This window comes from Hemitrygon akajei, chromosome 2 (genome assembly GCF_048418815.1).
Source record: "Hemitrygon akajei chromosome 2, sHemAka1.3, whole genome shotgun sequence".
In the NCBI taxonomy this organism is placed as follows: domain Eukaryota; kingdom Metazoa; phylum Chordata; class Chondrichthyes; order Myliobatiformes; family Dasyatidae; genus Hemitrygon; species Hemitrygon akajei.
Genome location: NC_133125.1, coordinates 79,277,249 through 79,298,385, shown reverse-complemented (window position 1 = coordinate 79,298,385; position 21,137 = coordinate 79,277,249). Strand labels below are relative to the sequence as shown.

Sequence of the window (21,137 nt, the reverse complement as noted above, 5' to 3'; positions counted from 1 at the left end):
GGTATCAGAAATGGATCAGGAAAATTTGAGGGTAGGGTAGAAGTTGAAGGCAAAGTTGATGAAGTTGACAAGTTCATCATGGGTGCAGGAAACAGCACCAATGCAGTTGTCGATGTAGCAGGACAGTCACTAGTGCAGGCATGGAACATAGACTGATAGATAGATAGATAGATAGATAGATAGATAGATACTTTATTCATCCCCATGGGGAAATTCAACTATTTTTCCAATGTCCCATACACTTGTTGTAGCAAAACTAATTACATACAATACTTAACTCAGTAAAAAAATATGATATGCATCTAAATCACTATCTCAAAAAGCATTAATAATAGCTTTTAAAAAGTTCTTAAGTCCTGGCGGTAGAATTGTAAAGCCTAATGGCATTGGGGAGTATTGACCTCTTCATCCTGTCTGAGGAGCATTGCATCGATAGTAACCTGTCGCTGAAACTGCTTCTCTGTCTCTGGATGGTGCTATGTAGAGGATGTTCAGAGTTATCCATAATTGACCGTAGCCTACTCAGCGCCCTTCGCTCAGCTACCGATGTTAAACTCTCCAGTACTTTGCCCACGACAGAGCCCACCTTCCTTACCAGCTTATTAAGACGTGAGTCACCATGTAGACTGGTCTACATAGCCAACAAAAAGCAGGCATGGCTGGAACCCATGCAAATGACCATGGCTACACCCTTTGTTTGAAGGAAATGGGAGGAGCCAAAGGAGAAATTACGAAGAGTGAGGGCTAGTTCCACTAGGTGGAGGAGAGCAGTGGTGGAGGGGAACTAGTTTGGCCTGGTATCCAGAAGGAAATGGAGAGGTGGGGGATGAAAGTGTGCAGGGACTGGACATCCATAGTGAAAGTAAGATGATGGAGGCCAGGGAACCTGAAATCATTGTAAAGATCCAGAACATCTGAGGTGTCACAGATGTAGGTAGGAAGGGACTGAACTAGGGGGGGGATAAAACAAAGTTGAGATGGCAGAAGTTGTGGAGAATGACATGTTGGTTGTGGAGGGTCATGGAGTGGCAGGTTAGAACAAGAGGAACTCTATACCTGTAAAGGGAGCAAGAAGATTGGGTGAGCATGTATGTCTAGGGAATGAAGGAAATGTAGGAAAGGACATCCTCAATGGTGAAGGAAAGGAAACCCATTTTTTGAAGAAGAAGAACACCTCTGTTGTCCTGGAAAGGAAAACCTCATCCTGGGAACAGATGTGGTGGAGACAAAGAAGAAGAGCAAGGAGAATAGCATTTTGAAAGGAGACAGCATGGGAAGAGATATAGTCAAGATAACCGTGGAAATCAGTAGGTTTAAAAAAGAGATGCTGTTATAAAGTTTGTCTCCAGGGATGGAGACAGAGAGATCTAGAAAAAGGAGGGAGGTATCAGAAATGGAACAAGTGAATTTAAGGGCAGGGTGGAAGTCAGACGAAATTGATGAGCTCGGCATGGGTGTATGAAGCAGCAACAATGCAGTCATCAATGTAGCAAAGAAAGAGAAAGAGTTGGGGAGCATTACCAGGGAAGGCTTAGATCATGGACTGTTTGCTGTAGCCAACCAAAATGCTGGTGTAGCTGGGGTCCATGGCTACCTTTTGAGTCTGGAGAAAGTGGGAGGAGCCAAAGTAGAAATTCTTTTGCCAAACGGAGGAGGGTGGTGGTGGAGGAGAACTGGTTAGTTCTTTCGTTGAGAAAGAAGTGGAGAGCTTTAAGGCCTTCTCAATGGGAGATTATATAGGGACTGGACATTCATGGGGAAAATGTGGGGGTCAAGGTCAGGGAATTGAAAGTTGTTGAGGAGATTGAGATCACGTGAAATGTCACAGGTGTAGGTTGGAAAGGACTGAACTGAGGGGGATAGTTGTGTGTGATGCCTTGGATTTACAGCAACTGTAGAATTTCTTGTGTTACCGATTTAAGACTGTCGATATGAAATCAAAATGCAAAATGATTTATATTTTCCATCCAGCCTGCTTTTAAAAGATTAGTGAAATCTTGTAACTGGTGAGTTTCCTCCCAAGCTTCTGTATGAATTAAGGCAAATTTTAACATGCTGATTCTTCGATTCACAAGAAAGGGTGAATTCCAGGGAAAAACATGTTTTGTTAAGGGAAATTTCATAACCTGAAAAGACTTGTAAAATGAATGATAAACTTATTACCTAAATTAGTAAGAACATATCTGTTAGTCGATACATTTCAAGGGAGAAAGGACAATTGGAACAGTCATACTCTTTCCAATACACTCTCCTGCATGAACAAAAGGTTATTTTACAATTCTGACCTCAATGTATAATCCATCTTTTGGATAAATAATCACTTATCAACTTTTTTCTTTGGTTTCTGATACTATTAGAGATTTAGCTATTTAGAGACTTAAGCACAGTAACAGGCTCTTCCAGGTCAATGGGCCCGCACTGCCCAATTACAATTATGTGAACAAATAGGATTCTAATCAGCTCGTTTTTGTGGATCCGGAGGAAGCCTACACTGGCCCAGGGAGATGGTGTAAACTCCTCACAGACAGCAGTGGTAATTGAACCATGCTGGTGCTGTAACAGCATTGTCTGAATCACTACACGACTGTTATTAGATTGCTAGAGATATGTAATTTCCACAGGCTCAGGGAATCAGTTATGGGAAGATGGCACCATGCTTTTGGCTGAGGTAGAAAGCCTTTGGAATAAATGCTGCCCCAGAAATGAGAACACATAAACTGACCTGATGCCTCTCTGCAATATTGGAGGAATACTGTTGAAATTACAACAAGACAAATGATAAGAAGGCCAGACCACAAAGTTGGATAGGCAAGGTCCCAAAGCACCATTCTTCACTGTTGTGTTTCTGATATTTAATTTGCATTTTACTTGCATTTCCTTATGGCATAGAAGGTGGTTGTTTAGTCTATCAATTCAGATCATTCAGGTCATTCCCACTGTTACGTATTCAGGCAACAATAAATATATATGAGTTAGGCAAGGGTTTTTATAACAAATAACACGTTTATTAAACACTGAAAACAAACCCCCCCAAAAGTAAACAAACACTAACGTAACCGGAAATCAGCTGCTGTGCGGCAGCTTAAACAGTTCTTAAAGCGATGCAGCTCAAACAGTTAATAAAGCGATGTTGCCAAAAGTTCAAAATGCTCAGTCCATTTAAAAGGAGAGACTTTTTAAGGCGATTTAAATTCTCTTCCACGTCGTTGTCCTTCGATCCCCGACGTCGAACTCTTCCCACATAGAATTTTATGAAACGTAACGGTTTAAAGGCACTGACCTTTCCTTCCACACTATTCTCAAATCCTTTCTGGTCAACCCAGGGATTAACACAAGAATAGTCAACGAAATCCTTCCGAATGAAGATCACACAAGGTCGAACCCAATCCACCGTCGAAAATCGATTCTCCTCAATCTTTAACTTCCGAACTCTGATATTCACTCTCCACTAGCAGTATTGTAAAGAAACTGCTGGCAATGACCTTTTAAACTTTAGGCATTAGATAAAACTTCATCTTTCAACTAAACTGCGTCATCACATTAAATCACGCAGTGGCATGAAGTCAACATGGCAAATCCAGCCATGAACTGCCCCTCCTCACAGGGAGGGGTCCTCCTTTTATACCCTGTAAAAAAAACCTGTCACATGACCTCTACTGGCGGGAAAATGACATCACTCCACCATCACAAGACCATTACCTCAAGTCCAGTATAGCTTCAACCCCAATCACGTGACAAGGGTACCACTGTCACGTGTCATGAGTACGTAACACCACCAATTCAGTGCCCCCATTTTTTCACTGTCTGTCTACTACCTCTCACAGGCTGATTAACTGGCCTCAATTCTCCTGGCATCCAGATACATTATAACGGCTAATCATCACAGTCGTACTTCGATGGGATGCAAGGGTAATCAAAGCACCTGGTGGAAACCACAGAGTCACTGGAAGAACATGGAAGCTCTACCCAGATAGCAACTCAGACAGGGTTGAACCCATGGCACCTGGGCTGTGCTAATTACTGCACTAAGTTTCTGTAGTAAGAAGAGATATTGCTACTGGTGGTATTGGCTATCTGAAATTGGTATTCATTCTAACTGATGGTTTGATGTCAATAAAAATGCAATACAAGGCTTAAATTGCTAATCACATTTATCTATGTTGTACAATAGGGCATCAGAATATTTTCTAGTGAAGGAGTATGTCTTGACCATACTGAATATATAAAGGTCATAAATCCAAATCATTGATAAAAGATTATCAACTTGAAATCTTTTTCTCTCCAATTTTGCTGCCTGTCCTATTGAATAATTTCAGTATTCCTGTATATTTCAGATCTTTCAATATTTATCATTTTATTTAGACTCAAATGTCTCCAAATACTGGAATATCAATGGGTCAGACGGCAAATAAGGGGTCTTGATCTAAAACACTGACTGTTTAATTCCCTCTACAGATGCACCCTGAAGAGTTCACTCAGCAGTTTGTTTTTTTTTATCATATTTTGTACTTCGATAATCTTAAATAATGACATAAAGGGGGAAATTAATGAAGCATTTAAATATTGAAACTAGAAACATGACTGAAACTAAAGAACAAACACAAGGAAATCTGCAGATGCTGGAAATTCAAACAACACACACAAAATGCTGGTGGAACACAGCAGGTCAGGCAGCATCTATAGGGAGAAGCGCTGTCGACGTTTCAGGCCGAGACCCTTCGTCAGGACTCATGAAGACTCACAGTCCTGACGGAGGGTCTCAGCTCAAAACGTCGACAGTGCTTCTCCTTATAGATGCTGCCTGACCTGCTGTGTTCCACCAGCATTTTGTGTGTGTTGTTACATGACTGAAACTGTTGCAGTCATATATTCTCCATTCATTATGGAGGATAAAAGGAATGCTAGTGCAATGCCTTTTTGTAAATAGATAAAATAATAGATTAAACAGTGCCTCATTCTGGTTTCATAGCAAACACGCTAGTGTTCTTCAACCATACTTAGTAATACAATCTACATAATATTTTTGTCACTCCAATAACCCTGTTGACTAGATCTCTGACTTACCCAGCTTTTTGGATTAACCCTACAGTTTTGTCAGTCAGATCCACACACAGAGATTCATTCTTTGAGACATAATGTTTGTGATGCATTTTGAGTTGTACATACCACACCCAGGTGTTGGTCCCATATAGGACGCTTAATGTTTTGACCTATGGTAAGAAGATTAGTCCAAATGGAAGCAAATTGCTACAATACTAGAGGGCATACATTTAATGTGAGAGGAGGTTAGTTCAAGAAAGATCTGTGAGACTAGTTTGTTTTTTTTCACAGAGAGTAGTGAGTGACTGCAATGTACTGCTAAGGGTGCTAGTGGAGCAATTACAATAAAGGTGTTTAGGAGGCTCGTAGACAGGCACATGAATTTGCAAGGAATAGATGAATCTGTAGGCAGAAAGGAGTAGTTTAATAGGTTTTGGTTTAATTAATTTGGTCAAGCATCAGTCCTGTGCTATACTGTCTTATCTTCTGTCTCATGGGAAATATGACCAGATACACTGTACAGTAATTCAAATGTAAAGCAAGACAAATACCAGTCTGTGACTTTGGCCATATCATTATAATGATGTCCACAGTCATAGACAGGCATTTACAGTATATTCATTTTTTTTTTTATTTTGTCAGGATTCAAGAGGATACCCTTCAGTCTTCCACTAATGCAGAGTAAGACCATTAGACCATAAGACATAGGCGCAGAATTAGGCTACTCAGCCCATCTAGTCTGCACCACCATTCCATCATGGCTGATCCCAGATGCCAGTCAACTTGCTACCTTATCGTATTAAGTCGTAAAAGGCTTCTACAAGTCAAAGAAGGTAGATATACAGCACTAGAAAACAGCCTAGAAATCTGCACTCAAGTCTCACTCCAGGGATACACAGCTCCTCAACAGGAAGAGGGCAACTCATCTGAAACAGGCATCATTTTACAACATCACTTTTAAAACATTACTTTAATCAATGAACATTTAAATTGGCATCCATATAAATTGAGTGTTAATCAAATGCAAGTTAGTAAAATGTTAAGAACATTACTTGTCATATTAAATCCATTAAAACACTAAAATAACCACTCACTAAAATTCACTGTGACATTAAATGCTAAAATCATCTTCTACCTCATTGACTATATACAGAAATTATAATTAAGCTGCAATTTGGTAAAATATTGGTATTACATAAGCCTCTTCTATTTGAATTCAGCCCACTGATCTACACATCCTTACATCTCTTTCTCCCTACTTAATTTCCACTCAAATGTAATTTTTGAATTTGCTTCAACTACACTCTGAATGGTGCATTTATAGGTCTCAATGCACTTTTGGGCTACGAAACCTCTCTTCTCATGGCAAATCCCCACATTATAACTGTTATGTCTATACTTTATTAGTTACACTTGTTCCCCTGCTCATTAATGGAAATATCTAAACAACCAAACATATGACAGCAGCTCAATGCACAAATGCACACAGACATGGTCAAGGGGTTCAATTGTTATTCAGACCAAATGTGGAAGAAATATGATCTAGTGACTTTGACCTCGAAGGGTTGTTGATGTCAAATGGGATGGTTTGAAAACTGCTGATCTCCTGGTATTTTCACGCGCAAGTCTCTAGAATTGTGTGAAAAACAATTAAACATCCCATGAGTGATAACTCTATGGGTGAAGACACCTTGATAATGAGAGAATTCAGAGGAGAATGGCCAGACTGCCATTCAAACAGGCAAGCAGGTGACAGTAACTCAAATAACCTTGCATTACAACAGTGGTGCGCAGAAGAGAATATTTGAGTACACAACATATCAAACGTTGAAGCAGATGGGCTACAGCAGCAGAAGACCACGGACATACACTCATTGGTACAGGGGGACCCAAAAGTGGCCACTGAGTATATAGTTATAATAGAAACTGACCACTTAATTATTTTGCAATATATTCTTCCAGTGAATTTGATGTAGTGCCTAACTTTGACATTCACCAACTCATCAAACATTATCTCAACAAACTTCCAATGTTCCTAAATGCCGCTAGATTTGCTGCTCATATATAATTTCAGGAATGGAGGTGCGGGGAAAAATAGCAGAATATGCAGCTTCACTACTTATTGGAGTTCTTGTGTGAGTTGCCCTATTTAGCATCCAGAAATAATTGAAAGTAACAAAAAGCTTAAAGCATGTAAAATCATTTACTTTTACTTGATTAATTCATCTGAGAATAATAGAGTTGCTGAACCTGCACTAAATTGATGTGGGACTAATGGAACTGCAAGGGATCTTTAGGACGTTTGCACCAACCCAGCGAGGAATACAAATTTGGAGGTCAGTCAACTTGATATGGATAATCAGCTAAGCAAGTATTTTGGATTTCAGCAACATGGTTAAATGGGAGTCCAATCTAAGCCACAGTTATAAAAATAAATGTCAGCATTTTTTGTGCAAAATCAGACTGTTATTGTGGAAGTTTCATACCACTATTATGATAAAAGATGGAACAGCTTTTCCTACTTCTTTGGGCAATGGCCTCTGTAACCACAATCTGAGCAGGATAACTGTTGTTTTATGGAACTGTAAACCTCTCTAACAATTAACACAGTGAGAACTCATGGTGGAATTTCAATTGCATCTACTGCCTTGGAAATGGTGTGGCTGCCATTGGACAAAGGGTGTACTAGCTTTGAAGACTCCATAAGCATTTTCTCAAGTGAGTGATAAGCTGCCTGGCTATTTCTGATTCCAGTCCATCACGGGTAAAACGCTCTCCACCACTGAGCATATCTACACGGAATGTTGTTGCAGGAAAGCAGCATCCATTGTTAAGGAACCTCATTACGAGGCCACGCTCTCTTCTTGCTGCTGCCATCGGGAAGGAAGTATAGGAACCTTGGGTCCCACACGACCAATTTCAGGAACAGTTGTTACCCCTCAACCATTAGGCTCCTGAACCAGAATGCATAACTTCACTCACCCCAACTCTGAATTGATTCCACAACCTATGGACTAACTTTCAAGGACTCAACAACTCATGTTCTCAATATGTATGTATGTATTTATTTATTTATTATTGTTTTGTGTTTTTCTTCTTATTTTGAATTTACTCTATTTGTTATCACATTAGTTGTTTTTCCGCCTTTGTTTCTTTGATCTGGTTAAGAAAAAGAGGGAGGTGTAGGCAACAAGGAACAAATAAGGTACCTGAAGAGTATAGAAAATGTAAGAAATACTAAAGAAGGAAACCAGGAAGGCAAAAAGAAGACATGAGGTTGCTTTGGCAGACAAAGTGAAGGTAAACCCGAAGGGTTTCTACAAGTATATTACAAGCCAGGTAAAAAACCAATCAGAGGAAAGATCAAGGGGTGGGGGAGGGGGAGGGGAAGCAGGGAGGGGATAGGCAGGAAAGGTTAAGAAGGAATGTAAGGGGAAAGCACTATGGGTAGTAGAAGAAGGCAGAAACATGAGAGAGGTGATAGGCAGCTGGAGGAGGAGGCAGAGTGAAACTGGGATGGGGGAAGGAAGGGGGAGGGAATTACCAGAAGTTAGAGAATTCAATGTTTCTTGCTAAGGGGCTGGAGACTACCCAGACGGTATATGAGGTATTGCTCCTCCAACCTGAGTTTGGCCTCATCATAGCAAGAAGAGGCCATGTATGGACATATCTGAATGGGAATGTGAAGCAGAGTTGAAGTGGGTGGCAACTGGGAGATCCTGTCTGTTGTGGCGGACGGAGCGGAGGTGCTCGACGAAGCGGTCCCCCAATCTGTGTCGGGTCTCGCCGTTGTAGAGGAGGCCGCACCGGGAGCACCGGATGCAATAGATGACCCCAACAGACTCCAAGTGAAGTGTTGCCTCACCTGGAAGGACTGTTTGGGGCCCTGAATGGTGGTAAGAGAGGAGGTGTAGGGACAGGTGTAGCACTTACACTTGTAGGGATAAGTGCCAGGTGTGATATCCGTGGGGAGGGATGTGTGGACCAGGCAGTCGCGGAGGGAACGATCCCTGCGAAAAGCAGAGAGGGGTAGAGAGGGAAAGATGTGCTTAGTGGTGGGGTCCTGTTGAAGGTGGCGGAAGTTGCCGAAGATAATGTGCTGGATCTGGAGGCTGGTGGGGTGGTAGGTGAGGACAAGGGGAACATGGTCCCTGTTGTGGTGATGGGAGGATGGGGTGAGGGTTTTAGTGCGGGAAATAGAGGAGATGCGGGTGAGGGCATCACTGATGACGGTAGAAGGGAAACCACGATCCTTAAAGAAAGAGGACATTTGAGATGTCCTGGAATGGAAAGCCTCATCCTGGGAGCAGATGCAGCGGAGACAGAGGAACTGGGAATAGGGAATAGTATTTTTGCAAGTGGCAGGGTGGGAAGAGGTATAGTCGAGGTAGTTATGAGTGTCAGTGGCTTTATAGAAGATGCCAGTGGACAGTCTGTCTCCAGAGATGGAGACCAAGAGATCGAGAAAGGGGAGAGAAGTGTCCGAGATGGACCAATTGAATTTGACAGCTAGGTGGAAGTTAGAGGAAAAGTCGATGAAATTGATGAGTTCAGCATGGGTGCAAGCAGTACTGTCATGGAACATATAGAGATTAAAGAGGAGGAGGTGCTTGCTGCCTTATAGTGAATAAAGGTAGATAAATCCCCCGGGCCTGACATGATATTTCCTGGGACCTTGACAGAGACTAGTGTAGAAATTGCAGGGGCCCTGGCAGAGATATTTAAAATGTCCTTAGCCACGGGTGTGGTGCTGGAGGATTGGAGGGTAACTCAAGTTGTTCCGTTGTTTAAAAGAGGCTCCAAAAGTAAACCAGATAATTACAGGCCGGTGAGCCTGACATCAGTAGTTGGTAAATTATTGGAAGGTGTTCTGAGAGATTGGATATACAAGTACTTGTCAGCCAAGGGCTGATTAAGGATAGTCAGCATGGCTTTGTGCGTGGTAGATCGTGTTTAACAAATCTTGTAGAGTTTTCTGAAGAGGTTGCCAAGAAAGTAGATGAAGGAAATGCTGTGGATATTGTCTACATGGACATTAGGTAGGCCTTTGACAAGGTCCGACATGGGAGGTTAGTTCAGAAGGTTCAGACACTAGGTACCCATAGAGAGGTTGTAAACTGGATTCAAAATTGGCTGTGTGGGAGAAGACAAAGAGTGGTAGTGGATGATTGCTTACCAGACTGGAGGCCTGTGACTAGTGGTGTGCCTCAGGGATCTATGCTGGGACAATTGTTGTTTGTTATCTATATCAATGATCTAGATGATAATGTGGTAAATTGGATCAGCAAGTTTGGTGATGACACTAAGATTGGAGGCATTGTGGACAGCGAGGAAGGCTTTCAAAGTTTTCAGAGGGATCTCGACCAACTGGAAAAATGGCCAGAAAATGGCAGATGTAATTTAATGCAGACAAGTGTAAGGTATTGCATTTTGGAAGGACAGATCAAGGTAGGATATATACAGTAAATGGTAGGGCACTGAGGAGTGTGGAGGAACAAAGGGATCTGGGAGTTGAGATACTTAATTCCCTGAAAGTGGCGTCACAGGTAGACAGGGTTGTAAAGAAGGCTTTTGGCATCCTGGCATTCATAAATCAAAGTACTGAATATAGGAGTTGGGATGTTAGGGTGAGGTTGTATAAGGTTGTATTGGTGAGGCCGAATTTGGAGTATTGGGTACAGTTCTGGTCGCCTAACTATAGGAAGGATATCAGTAAGATTGAAAGAGTGCAGAGAAGATTTACTAGGATGTTGCCGGGTCTTCAAGAGTTGAATTACAGGGAAAGATTTAACAGGTTAGGACTTTATTCCTTGGAGCGTAGAAGAATGAGGGAGGATTTGATAGAGGTTTACAAAATTATGAGGGGTGTAGACTGAGTAAACGCGAGTAGGCTCTTTCCACTTAGATTAGGAGAGATAAATATGAGAGGACATGCCTTTAGGGTGAAAGGGGAAAGGTTTAGGAGGAACATTAGGGGTAACTTCTTCACTCAAAGAGTGGTGGGAGTGTGGAACTAGCTGCCACCTGGCGTGGTAAATGCAGGCTCGCATTTATTAAGAATAAATTTATTAAGAATAAATTGGATAGAAACATGGATGGGAGAGGTCTAGAGGGTTATGGACTGGGTGCAGGTCAATGGGACTAGTGGAATAAAGTTTCGGCACAGACGAGAAGGGCAGAATGGCCTGTTTTCTGTGCTGTAATGTTCTATGGTTCTATGGGTTTGTGTGTAGTTTTTTATTCATTCTATTGTTTCTTTTTATTTACTGTGGATGAATCTGATGGTAGTACATGGTGACATACATGTGTATTGGTAATAAATTTTGAACTTTGATTTTTAAAATTATACATTTCCAAGTTATCGTTCCCTTATTGGTAATTGGTTTGGATAGTTGTGGGGTCCCTCCTTGCTGGAGGATGCTGGTTGGGTTTGAGCTTATGACTATGAACCCGTCGCTCCAAGGAGAAATTGCAGATATCGGTTGGGGATGCAATAAATTCACCAGCCCTTTGAGGATGCAGAACAAGGAAATGGAAAGAATATAGTTTTAATACATTGGTGGGACAAAACAAAGGACATTACAAGGTCAAAATCCTCACTTGCAGATCCCAGTCAATTCAGATTGGCAACCACATCTCCTTCACAATCACCATCAGCACAACAACACCACATGGCTGTATGCTTAGCCCTCATTCTACTTGCTCTATATTTGAGACTGTGAGGTATGTACAGCTCCTATGCTATATCTAATACAAATCTCAGCAGAAAAGGGTTGTATATGGTGACGTATGCATGTTGATAATACATTGAACTTTGAACTTCAGTAGTTTAGAGCAAATGGGCCATACCATCTTTGGTTCTGAAAACTCTGCTGCAACCCTCACCCCTCTCCCCATCTTACAAGCATACTGTCATCCTGTACTGTTCACTTTCGAACTTTTATTGTGGCTGTTTCATATATTTATATGAGTGGTAGTTTTATTATAATAGGGCCAGTAAAATTATATTGTCTTAAAGTACACGCACCTTGCAATTTATATCAACCTATCAATCTCCAGGCCACTCAGGGACTTGTGCTAATATTATTTTGTGACTGTATGCACTGGATCATAACTATATGTGCGGTGTCTGTGTGACCATATGTACCGTGTTTATCACCTTGACCCTAGAGGAATGATGTTTCATTTGGCTGTATACATGTGTATGGTTGAATGACAATAAACTTGGACTTAAAACAGATGAATTGTATAAAGAGATAATTGATAAAACAAATTAAATGTAAAATAAGAGATATTGGTGAGAAAGAGGTGAAGAAAAAAATAAAGTTTGGAGAGAAAGATAAAAGGACATTAAGACAGAGAAAAGGAGTAGACAAAAACATAGAAAGACAAAGAAATACATTCAGTAAAGGGATAATAAGATGGCAGAAGGAATAAAAGGTGTGCGCTATTTTCTGAATGGGGAGAAATTTCAAAACTCGTTGGTACAAAGGAAAGGAGTCCTCATGCAGGATTGAACATAGAAACCTACAACACAATACAGGCCCTTCGGCCCTTAAAGTTGTGCCAAACATGTTCCTACCTTAGAAATTGCTAGGCTTACCCATAGCCCTTTCCTAAGCTCCATGTACTTATCCAAAAGTCTATTAAAAGACCCTATTGTATCCGCCTTCACCACCGTTGCCAGCAGCCCATTCTACGCACTCACCACTCTCTGAGTAAAAAGCTTACTCCTGACATCTCCTCTGTACCTACTCCCCAGCACCTTAAATCCATGTCCTCTTGTGGCAACCATTTCAGCCCTGGGAAAAAGCCTCTGACTATCCACACAATCAATGCCTCTCATCATCTTATACACCTCTATCAGGTCACCGCTCATCCTCCGTCGCTCCAAGGAGAAAAGTCCAAGTTCAATCAACTTGTTTCATAAGGCATGCTCCCCAATCCAGGCAACATCCTTGTAAATCTCCTCTGAACCCTTTCTATGGCTTCCACATTCTCCCTGTAGTGAGGCGACCAGAATTGAGCACAGTACTCCAAGAGGGATCTGACCAGCTTCCTATATAGCTGCAACATTACCTCTCTGCTCCTAAATTCAATTCCACGATTAATGAAGGCCAATACACTGTATGCCTTCTTAACCTCAGAGTCAACCTGCGCAGCTGCTTTGAGTGTCCTATGGACTCAGACCCCAAGATCCCTCTGATCGTCCACACTACCAAGAGTCTTACCATTAATGCTAGATTCTGCCATCATATTTGACCTACCAAAATGAACCACTGGGTTCATTTATCTGGGTTGAATGCCATCTGCCACTTCTCAGCCCAGTTTTGCATCCTATCATTGTCCCACTGTAACCTCTGACAGCCCTCCACACTATCCACAACACCTCCAACCTTTGTGTCATCAGCAAATTTACTAACTCATCCCTCCAATGCATCATCCAGGTCATTAATAAAAATCACGAAGAGCAGGGGTCCTAGAACAGATCCCTGTGACACACCTCTGGTGACCGACCTCCATGCAGAATATGACCCATCTACAACCACTGTTTACCTTCTGTGGGCAAGCCAGTTCTGGATCCACAAAGCAATGTCCCCTTGGATCCCATGTCTCCCTACTTTCTCAGTAAGCCTTGCATGGGGTACCTTATCAAATGCCTTGATGAAATACATATACACTACATCTACTGTTCTTCCTTCATCAATGTGTTTATTCAGATCCTCAAAAAATTCAATCAGGCTTGTGAGGCAAAACCTGCCCTTGACAAAGCCATGCTGACTATTCCTAATCATATTATACCTCTCCAAATGTTCATAAATCCTGCCTCTCAGGATCTTCTCCATCAACTTATCAACCAGTGAAGTAAGACTCATTAGTCTATAATTTCCTGGGCTATCTCTACTCCCTTTCTTGAATAAAGGTACAACATCCGCAACCCTCCAATCCTCTGGAACCTCTCCCATCCCCTTTGATGATTCAAAGATCATAGCCAGAGGCTCGGCAATCTCCTCCCTTGCCTCCCACAGTAGCCTGGGGTACATCTCATCCAGTCCCAGCAACTTATCCACTTGATACTTTCAAAAAGCTCCAGCACATCCTCTTTCTTAATATCTACATGCTCGAGCTTTTCAGTCTGCTGCAAGTCAGCACTGCAATCACCAAGATCCTTTTCCATAATGAATACTGAAGTAAAGTATTCATTAAGTACCTCTGCTATTTCCTCTGATTCCATACGCACTTTCCCACTGTCAAAATTGATAGGTCCTATTCTTTCACATCTTATCCTCTTGCTCTTCATATTCTTGTAGAAAGCCTTGGGGTTTTCCTTAATCCTGCCCGCCAAGACTCTCCGAATTTCCTTTTTAAACTCCTTCCTGTTAGCCTTATAATCTAGATCTCTAAAATTACCTAGCTCTCTAAACCTTTGTAAGCTTTTCTTTTCTTCTTGACTAGATTTATTACAGCCTTTGTACACCATGGTTCCTATACCTTACCATAACTTCCCTGTCTCATTGGAACATACCTATGCAGAACTCCACACAAATATCCCCTGAACATTTGCCACATTTCTTCCGTACTTTTCCCTGAGAACATCTGTTCCCAATTTAAGCTTCCAATTTCCTGCCTGATAGCCTCAAAATTCTCCTTACTCCAATTAAACACTTTTCTAACTTAACTGTTCTTATCTCTCTCCAATGCTATCGTAAAGGAGGTAGAATTATGAACACTATCTTCAAAATGCTCTCCCACTGAAAGATCTGACACCTGACCAGGTTCATTTCCCAATTCCAAATCAAGTACAGCCTCTCTTCTTCTAGGCCTATTTACATTTTACGTTAGGAAACCTTCCTACACACACCTAACAAACTCCTCCCCATCTAAACCCTTTGCTCTAGGGAGATGTCAATCGATATTTGGGAAATTAAAATCTCCCATCATGACAATTCTGTTATTATTACACCTTTCCAAGATCTGTTTCCCTATCTACTCCTCTATATCCCTGTTATGATTGGGCAGCCTATAAAAAACACCCAGTAAAGTTATTGACCCCTTCCTGTTCTTAACCTCCACCCAGAGACTCCGTAGACAATCCCTCCGTGGCATTCACCTTTTCTGCAGCTGTGACACTATCTCTTATCAACAGTATCATGCCCCCACCTCTTTTGCCTCTCTCCTTGTCCTTTCTGAAACATCTAAAACCCGGCACATGAAGTAACCATTCCTGTCCCTGAGCAATCCAAGTCCCTGTAATCGCCACCACATCATATCTCCAAGTACTGATCCATGCTCTAAGCTAATCCGTTTTGTTCACAATACTCCTTGCGTTAAAATAGACACATCTCAAACCATCCATTTAAGCGCATCCCTTCTCTATCACCTGCCTATCCTCCCTCACTCACTGTCTCCAAGCTTTCTCAATTTGTAAGCCAACTGCTTCTTCCCCAGTCTCTTCAGTTCGGTTCCCAACCCCAACAATTCTAGTTTAAACTCTCTCCAGTAGCCTTTGCAAGCCTCCCTGGGATTTAAGTGCAACCTGCCCTTTTTGTACAGGTGACACCTGCCCCAAAAGAGGTCCCAATGATACAGAAATCTGAATCCCTGCCCCCTGCTCCAATCCCTTAGCCATGCATTTATCTTCCACCTCATTCTATTCCTATTCTCACTGTCATGTGGCACAGGCAGTAATGCCGAGATTACGACCTTTGAGGTCCTGTTTCTCAACTTCCTTCCTAACTCTCTGTAGTCTTTTTTCTGGACCTCTTCCCTTTTCCTACCTAAAGGTTAACTTGCAGGTTGAGTTATTGGTGGGGAAGGGGCAAATGTAACATTAGCATTTATTCTAAGAAGACTAGAATATGAAATGACGAGGCTTTACTAGACCACACTTGAAGTATTGTGAGCAGTTTTGGGCCCCATATCTAAGAAAAGATGTGCTGGCATTGGAGAGGGTCCAGAGGAGATTCACGAGAATGATCTCAGGAATGAAAGGTTAACGTGTGAGGAGCTTTGGGCCACACTCAATGGAGTTTAGAGGAATGAAGGAGGATCTCGTTGAAACATCGAATATTGAAAAGCCTAGATTTTGCAGATGTGGAGAGGATGTTTCCTGTAGTAGGACCAGACAGCACAGCCTCAGAATGGAGGGACATCTTCTTTAGTCAAAGTGAGATGAATCTGTGGAATTCATTGCAAGGAAGACAAATAAACAGGCAGATAGATGAATAGGTAGACAGATAATGTAAATAATGTTATTGAAAAGTGGGAAAAGGTCAATAAATAACAGAGAAAAATAGAATTAGAGAGAGGAAGGCAGATTGGCAGGGATACAGAAAGAGATTGAGACACATATCAATTGTTAGAAATTTCGATAAGAGAGTGACAGTAAAAATGGATAGGTAAGAAAAATAGGAAAAAATTCAGCATTTCTGTTGAAGTTTCTTACATTTGTTCCATTGATTTAAGTCAGTGCTCATCCTGAAGGTAGATAATTAAATGGTTTGATAGGGAACAATCAATGAACCCATGAAAAATATCTCTCAGTTTTTGCACTACTTATTTTATAGGGCCATCTGTTATCAGGGCAGCCATTTATTCGGGGCAACTCTTAAAGAACAAAAACTAATTGGAATAAATAAATTAATAAATTTAATTAACAATTAATAAATAAACTAATTACTATACATAGCCAGGATTTCCTTTATTTATTTGGGGAGCTATGCTTCTTAACTGGGATAGGAGACTGTTGATGAACAGATTCTAGCTAGCATCAATCGCATGCACCTGAATGGTTGTTCAATATCATACCATGCTTAGAGTGAACAGTTTTTAAATAGCGTCACTTGCATGTATGTTCACAAAGCAATGGAGTTTGTCACTGATAGCTGGCTAGAAATAAACAGTAAGACAAATCAGAACTGTTTTACTCACAGTGGTTTCAAGCATACAAGCTTGGAGCTGTGAGAAAAAGCCAGGAGTGAGAATGAAACAACTTCACAACTTCAACAAGTTAGGAACTATGAGAAATTTGAAGGGTATCAACATTTATCTTGAATGGTATGATTAAAAGGAAGATTTGGAGGATGCAATCATCAATAGCACTGTATGAAGGCAGTCCATTATCTACACTAGGCATTTGTTATGACTTTGATCATTTATAGTTAATCAAAATAATGCAACAGATTAATTCCTCCATTGATAAATATTAGGAACTAATACACAGTTTTAGAATACTGTAGTGATATTGATAGTTAAATGTTTCTCAGTTAAATGGTAGTTTGTCTCCTTTATATCTTATTAACCATTTCCAAGAAACGTTGGTTATGTGGGGCAGCCACTTTATTGAGCCAAACATCCTGATGTGTCCCTATAGATACATTTGTTTTGGTTTTTATGTATTAAACTGTACAACTGCTGCAAAACAACAAATTTCACAATATCCAGTATGTCAGTGATATTGAATGTCTGATTCATTTTGACGTTTATGAATTCTGTTACGCATTTGAAGCTTGAATTTTTATATCTACACAAATTGTTAAATTTGAAAATAATTACACAAGCCCGTTTCACAATACAATTTTGTGAAAATTTTGTCTTTAAAGTTTTGACAAGGTACAGCTTAATTCCAAGACAAAGACTTTCTTACCATTTATCACCAGCAGCATCACAGTTACAGTGATGCTTCGTATCTAAGCAGCTCTTCTCCAATCTGCATGCACATTTTTGGTCTCCCGATGATGAACTACCCCAGTATACATGTTTTTCATTGGTTCTCCCAATCCACCATGTAAATGGTGTTCCATCTAGGGACAATAAAAAGGGAGCAAATTTTAGCAAGAGCTACAACAAAGATAGACTGATAATTAGGTACTATAGTTACATCCTTAATTTTAAAAAACTTGTTATTCCAAAGACTTTTGCAAATAGTTGATCAAATTTTCATATCACAGCACAGGGAAATCTGCAGGATAACCTGCAGAGGGAGAAGATAAATGCATTAAACTGTAGCTATTTTTATTTGGTTGATAGGAAGTCAATAGATGTGGCATTATTCAAAGAGCTAAAAGATGGAACAGACAACAAAGGCCAAATGGGAAAACAGCATAGAAGGCTTGGACAGGGGCAAACAGGAGATGATCTTCCCACCTCAAGTTCAGAGAAGGAAATGGTGAAGATAGGACATAATGCATCTTTAAAGGGTATGATTCAATTTGAGGAGCATTGCTATGGGACTCTTGAATCAGCTTGGGTATTCATTCTTTGCAAGGACTCATTACAAAAAGTTGTATTTTCACCCGGTAAGCTTCCAAATGAGCAGCAACTGATGTTATTGCAGGAAATAGGGGATGAACGTCTGCACTGGGGTTTACAGATCTCTCTGAGTAGTGATCAGCAAGAAAAAGACACTGGAGTTCAGAAAACATCATTGTAAAGAAGAATCATTTAAGACTAGCTGAGAATGTCTAACATTTTTTTCTAAAAGGGGCATGGATAGGATAGAGAGAGTATTTTTTTCCTGTGGTGGGAGTATAGCGAATAAGAACTGGAATAGTTTTAACAATAGATGGGAGAAATTTAAAGGAGATTTATGTTTTGGACACATAGTTCATATGGAACAAGTTATTAAAGTAGATGGTAGAGGTTAAAAGTATAGATATTTGTATGGGGAAGTAGTAAGGGGACACAACCCTAATGCAGGCTAATTGGAATTGCACTACGGTCAATGAAGAACCCATTTGGGACTGATCATAAGAATTGATCGGTTCACCTAAAGGAAAGGTGAGTGGATATTATTCATCGGTATATTATACTTAGCAATCAAATGAGTCTTCGCATATTTTAACAGATTTGTGCACACTGGATCTGTTATGTTGTTCTCCGATCAACAATTTTTGATTTTACTTCTCTTTCCACAACTGCCATCTCTGACTGTTTCTCTCATTTTCTGTTTTTATTCCAATTTTTATTGCCTCTCCCTAAATTATCTTATAAAAATAAGTGTTAATGATCTATGCCCTGACCCTTAACAGGAATCACAATGAGATAGAAACATAGAAAACCTACAGTGCAATGCAGGTCCTTCAGCCCACAATGCTGTGCCGAAAACGTACTTACTTTAGAAATTACCTAGGGTTACACATAGCCCTCTATTTTTCTAAGCTCCATGAACCTGTCCAGGAGTCTCTTAAAAGAACCCTATCGTATCCACCTCCACCACCATCGCCAGCAGCCCATTCCACGCACTCAGCATTCTGTGAGGAAAAAACTTACCCCTGACATCTCCTCTGTACCTACTTCCAAGCACCTTAAACCTGTGCCCTCTCGTGTTAGTCGTTTCAGTCCTGGGAAAAAGCCTCTGACTATCCACACGATCAATGCCTCTCATCAAATAGGATAAGGATACGGGGACTCAGATCGAGGCATTATCAGTTCACACGCACAAGCATTTCATATGGGTCAGAAGGTGCAGTTGGAAGGTACTCCTGAAGCAGCATGACTGTAGCTGGCATAACTGATGGAAAGAGATGCAACTACCATAATTGATATCAATGGTTTTTAAATATCTCTGAAATTCTGAAGCTTTAATGGAAAGTTAAAATGATTAAAACATAAAAACATAGAAGATGGATTAACAAATTTAGCAAAGAAAGATAAGCGACTAAAAAGGAAATTATTTGTCTCCTAATTCTTTGTCCTGGAGTGTACAATGAAACCAATAGGAGTGAACAATGAAACCAGTAGGAGTGAACAATGAAACCAATAGGAGTGAACAATGAAACCAGCAGGAGTGATCAATGAAACCAATAGGAGTGTACAATGAAACCAGTAGGAGTGAACAATGAAACCAATAGGAGTGAACAATGAAACCAGTAGGAGTGAACAATGAAACCAATAGGAGTGAACAATGAAACCAATAGGAGTGAACAATGAAACCAGTAGGAGTGAACGATTAAACCAATAGGAGTGAACAATGAAACCAGTAGGAGTGAACAATGAAACCAGTAGGAGTGAACAATGAAACCAATAGGAGTGAACAATGAAACCAGTAGGAGTGAACAATGAAACCAGTAGGAGTGAACAATGAAACCAATAGGAGTGAACAATGAAACCAGTAGGAGTGAACAATTAAACCAATAGGAGTGAACAATGAAACCAGTAGGAGTGAATGATTAAACCAATAGGAGTGAACAATGAAACCAGTAGGAGTGAACAATGAAACCAGTAGGAGTGAACAATGAAACCAATAGGAGTGAACAATGAAACCAGTAGGAGTGAACAATTAAACCAATAGGAGTGAACAATGAAACCAGTAGGAGTGAACAATGAAACCAATAGGAGTGTACAATGAAACCAGTAGGAGTGAACAATGAAACCAATAGGAGTGAACAATGAAACCAGTAGGAGTGAACAATGAAACCAATAGGAGTGAACAATGAAACCAGTAGGAGTGAACAATGAAACCAATAGGAGTGAACAATGAAACCAGTAGGAGTGAACAATAAAACCAGTAGGACCTCAGTTCCTATGGCAGATCAGAAGTAAAACCAGGTCCAAGATTATTCTACTGATGCTATTAGGATTGAAGATTAAAACACCATTAAGCTGAAAGTGTGGACAAAAGATCTACGCAGATGTTGCCATGACTCAAGGGATAGAGTTATAGAGAGTAGCTGAAGAGGCTAGGACTTTATTTCCTGCTGTGTAGGAGAATTAGCAGTGATTTTATAGAAATGTAAAAAATCATGAGATAGAATGAATACACTCAGCCTTTCTCTGAGGGTTGGAGAATCAAACACTGGAGGGCAGAGGTTAAGCTAAAAGGGAAGAGATTTAAAAGAGGCTGCAGGGGCATGTTTTCCACAAGGACCTGGTCTGTATCCATTAGTAAGTGGGTGAAGCAGGTTCACTAACGGTGTTTAGTTACACTTGGACATGCAAATGGTTAGGAAAGTTTTCAAGTGACATGAGCCAAACATGAACAAACCATAGTAGCATAAACCAGCCTCTTAGTCGGTAGGGATCCCCTGGACCTGTTGCCATGCTGTATAGCTCGATGACTCTTAGATTAGCTGCCAGGACACTCGGGATTCTGCATG

General features: G+C 40.7%; 1 protein-coding gene across 2 annotated transcripts in view; it reads right to left on the bottom strand.

Moving 5' to 3' along the window:
• Window positions 1–21,137, bottom strand: part of LOC140714284 (contactin-associated protein-like 5) — a 1,700,882-nt gene that overhangs the window by 628,997 nt on the left and 1,050,748 nt on the right. For both annotated transcript variants that reach the window (XM_073025370.1, XM_073025379.1), the window contains one exon: window positions 17,687–17,843. In XM_073025370.1, the coding sequence (XP_072881471.1) occupies window positions 17,687–17,843 (157 nt within the window). The remainder of the gene's footprint in view (window positions 1–17,686; window positions 17,844–21,137) is intronic.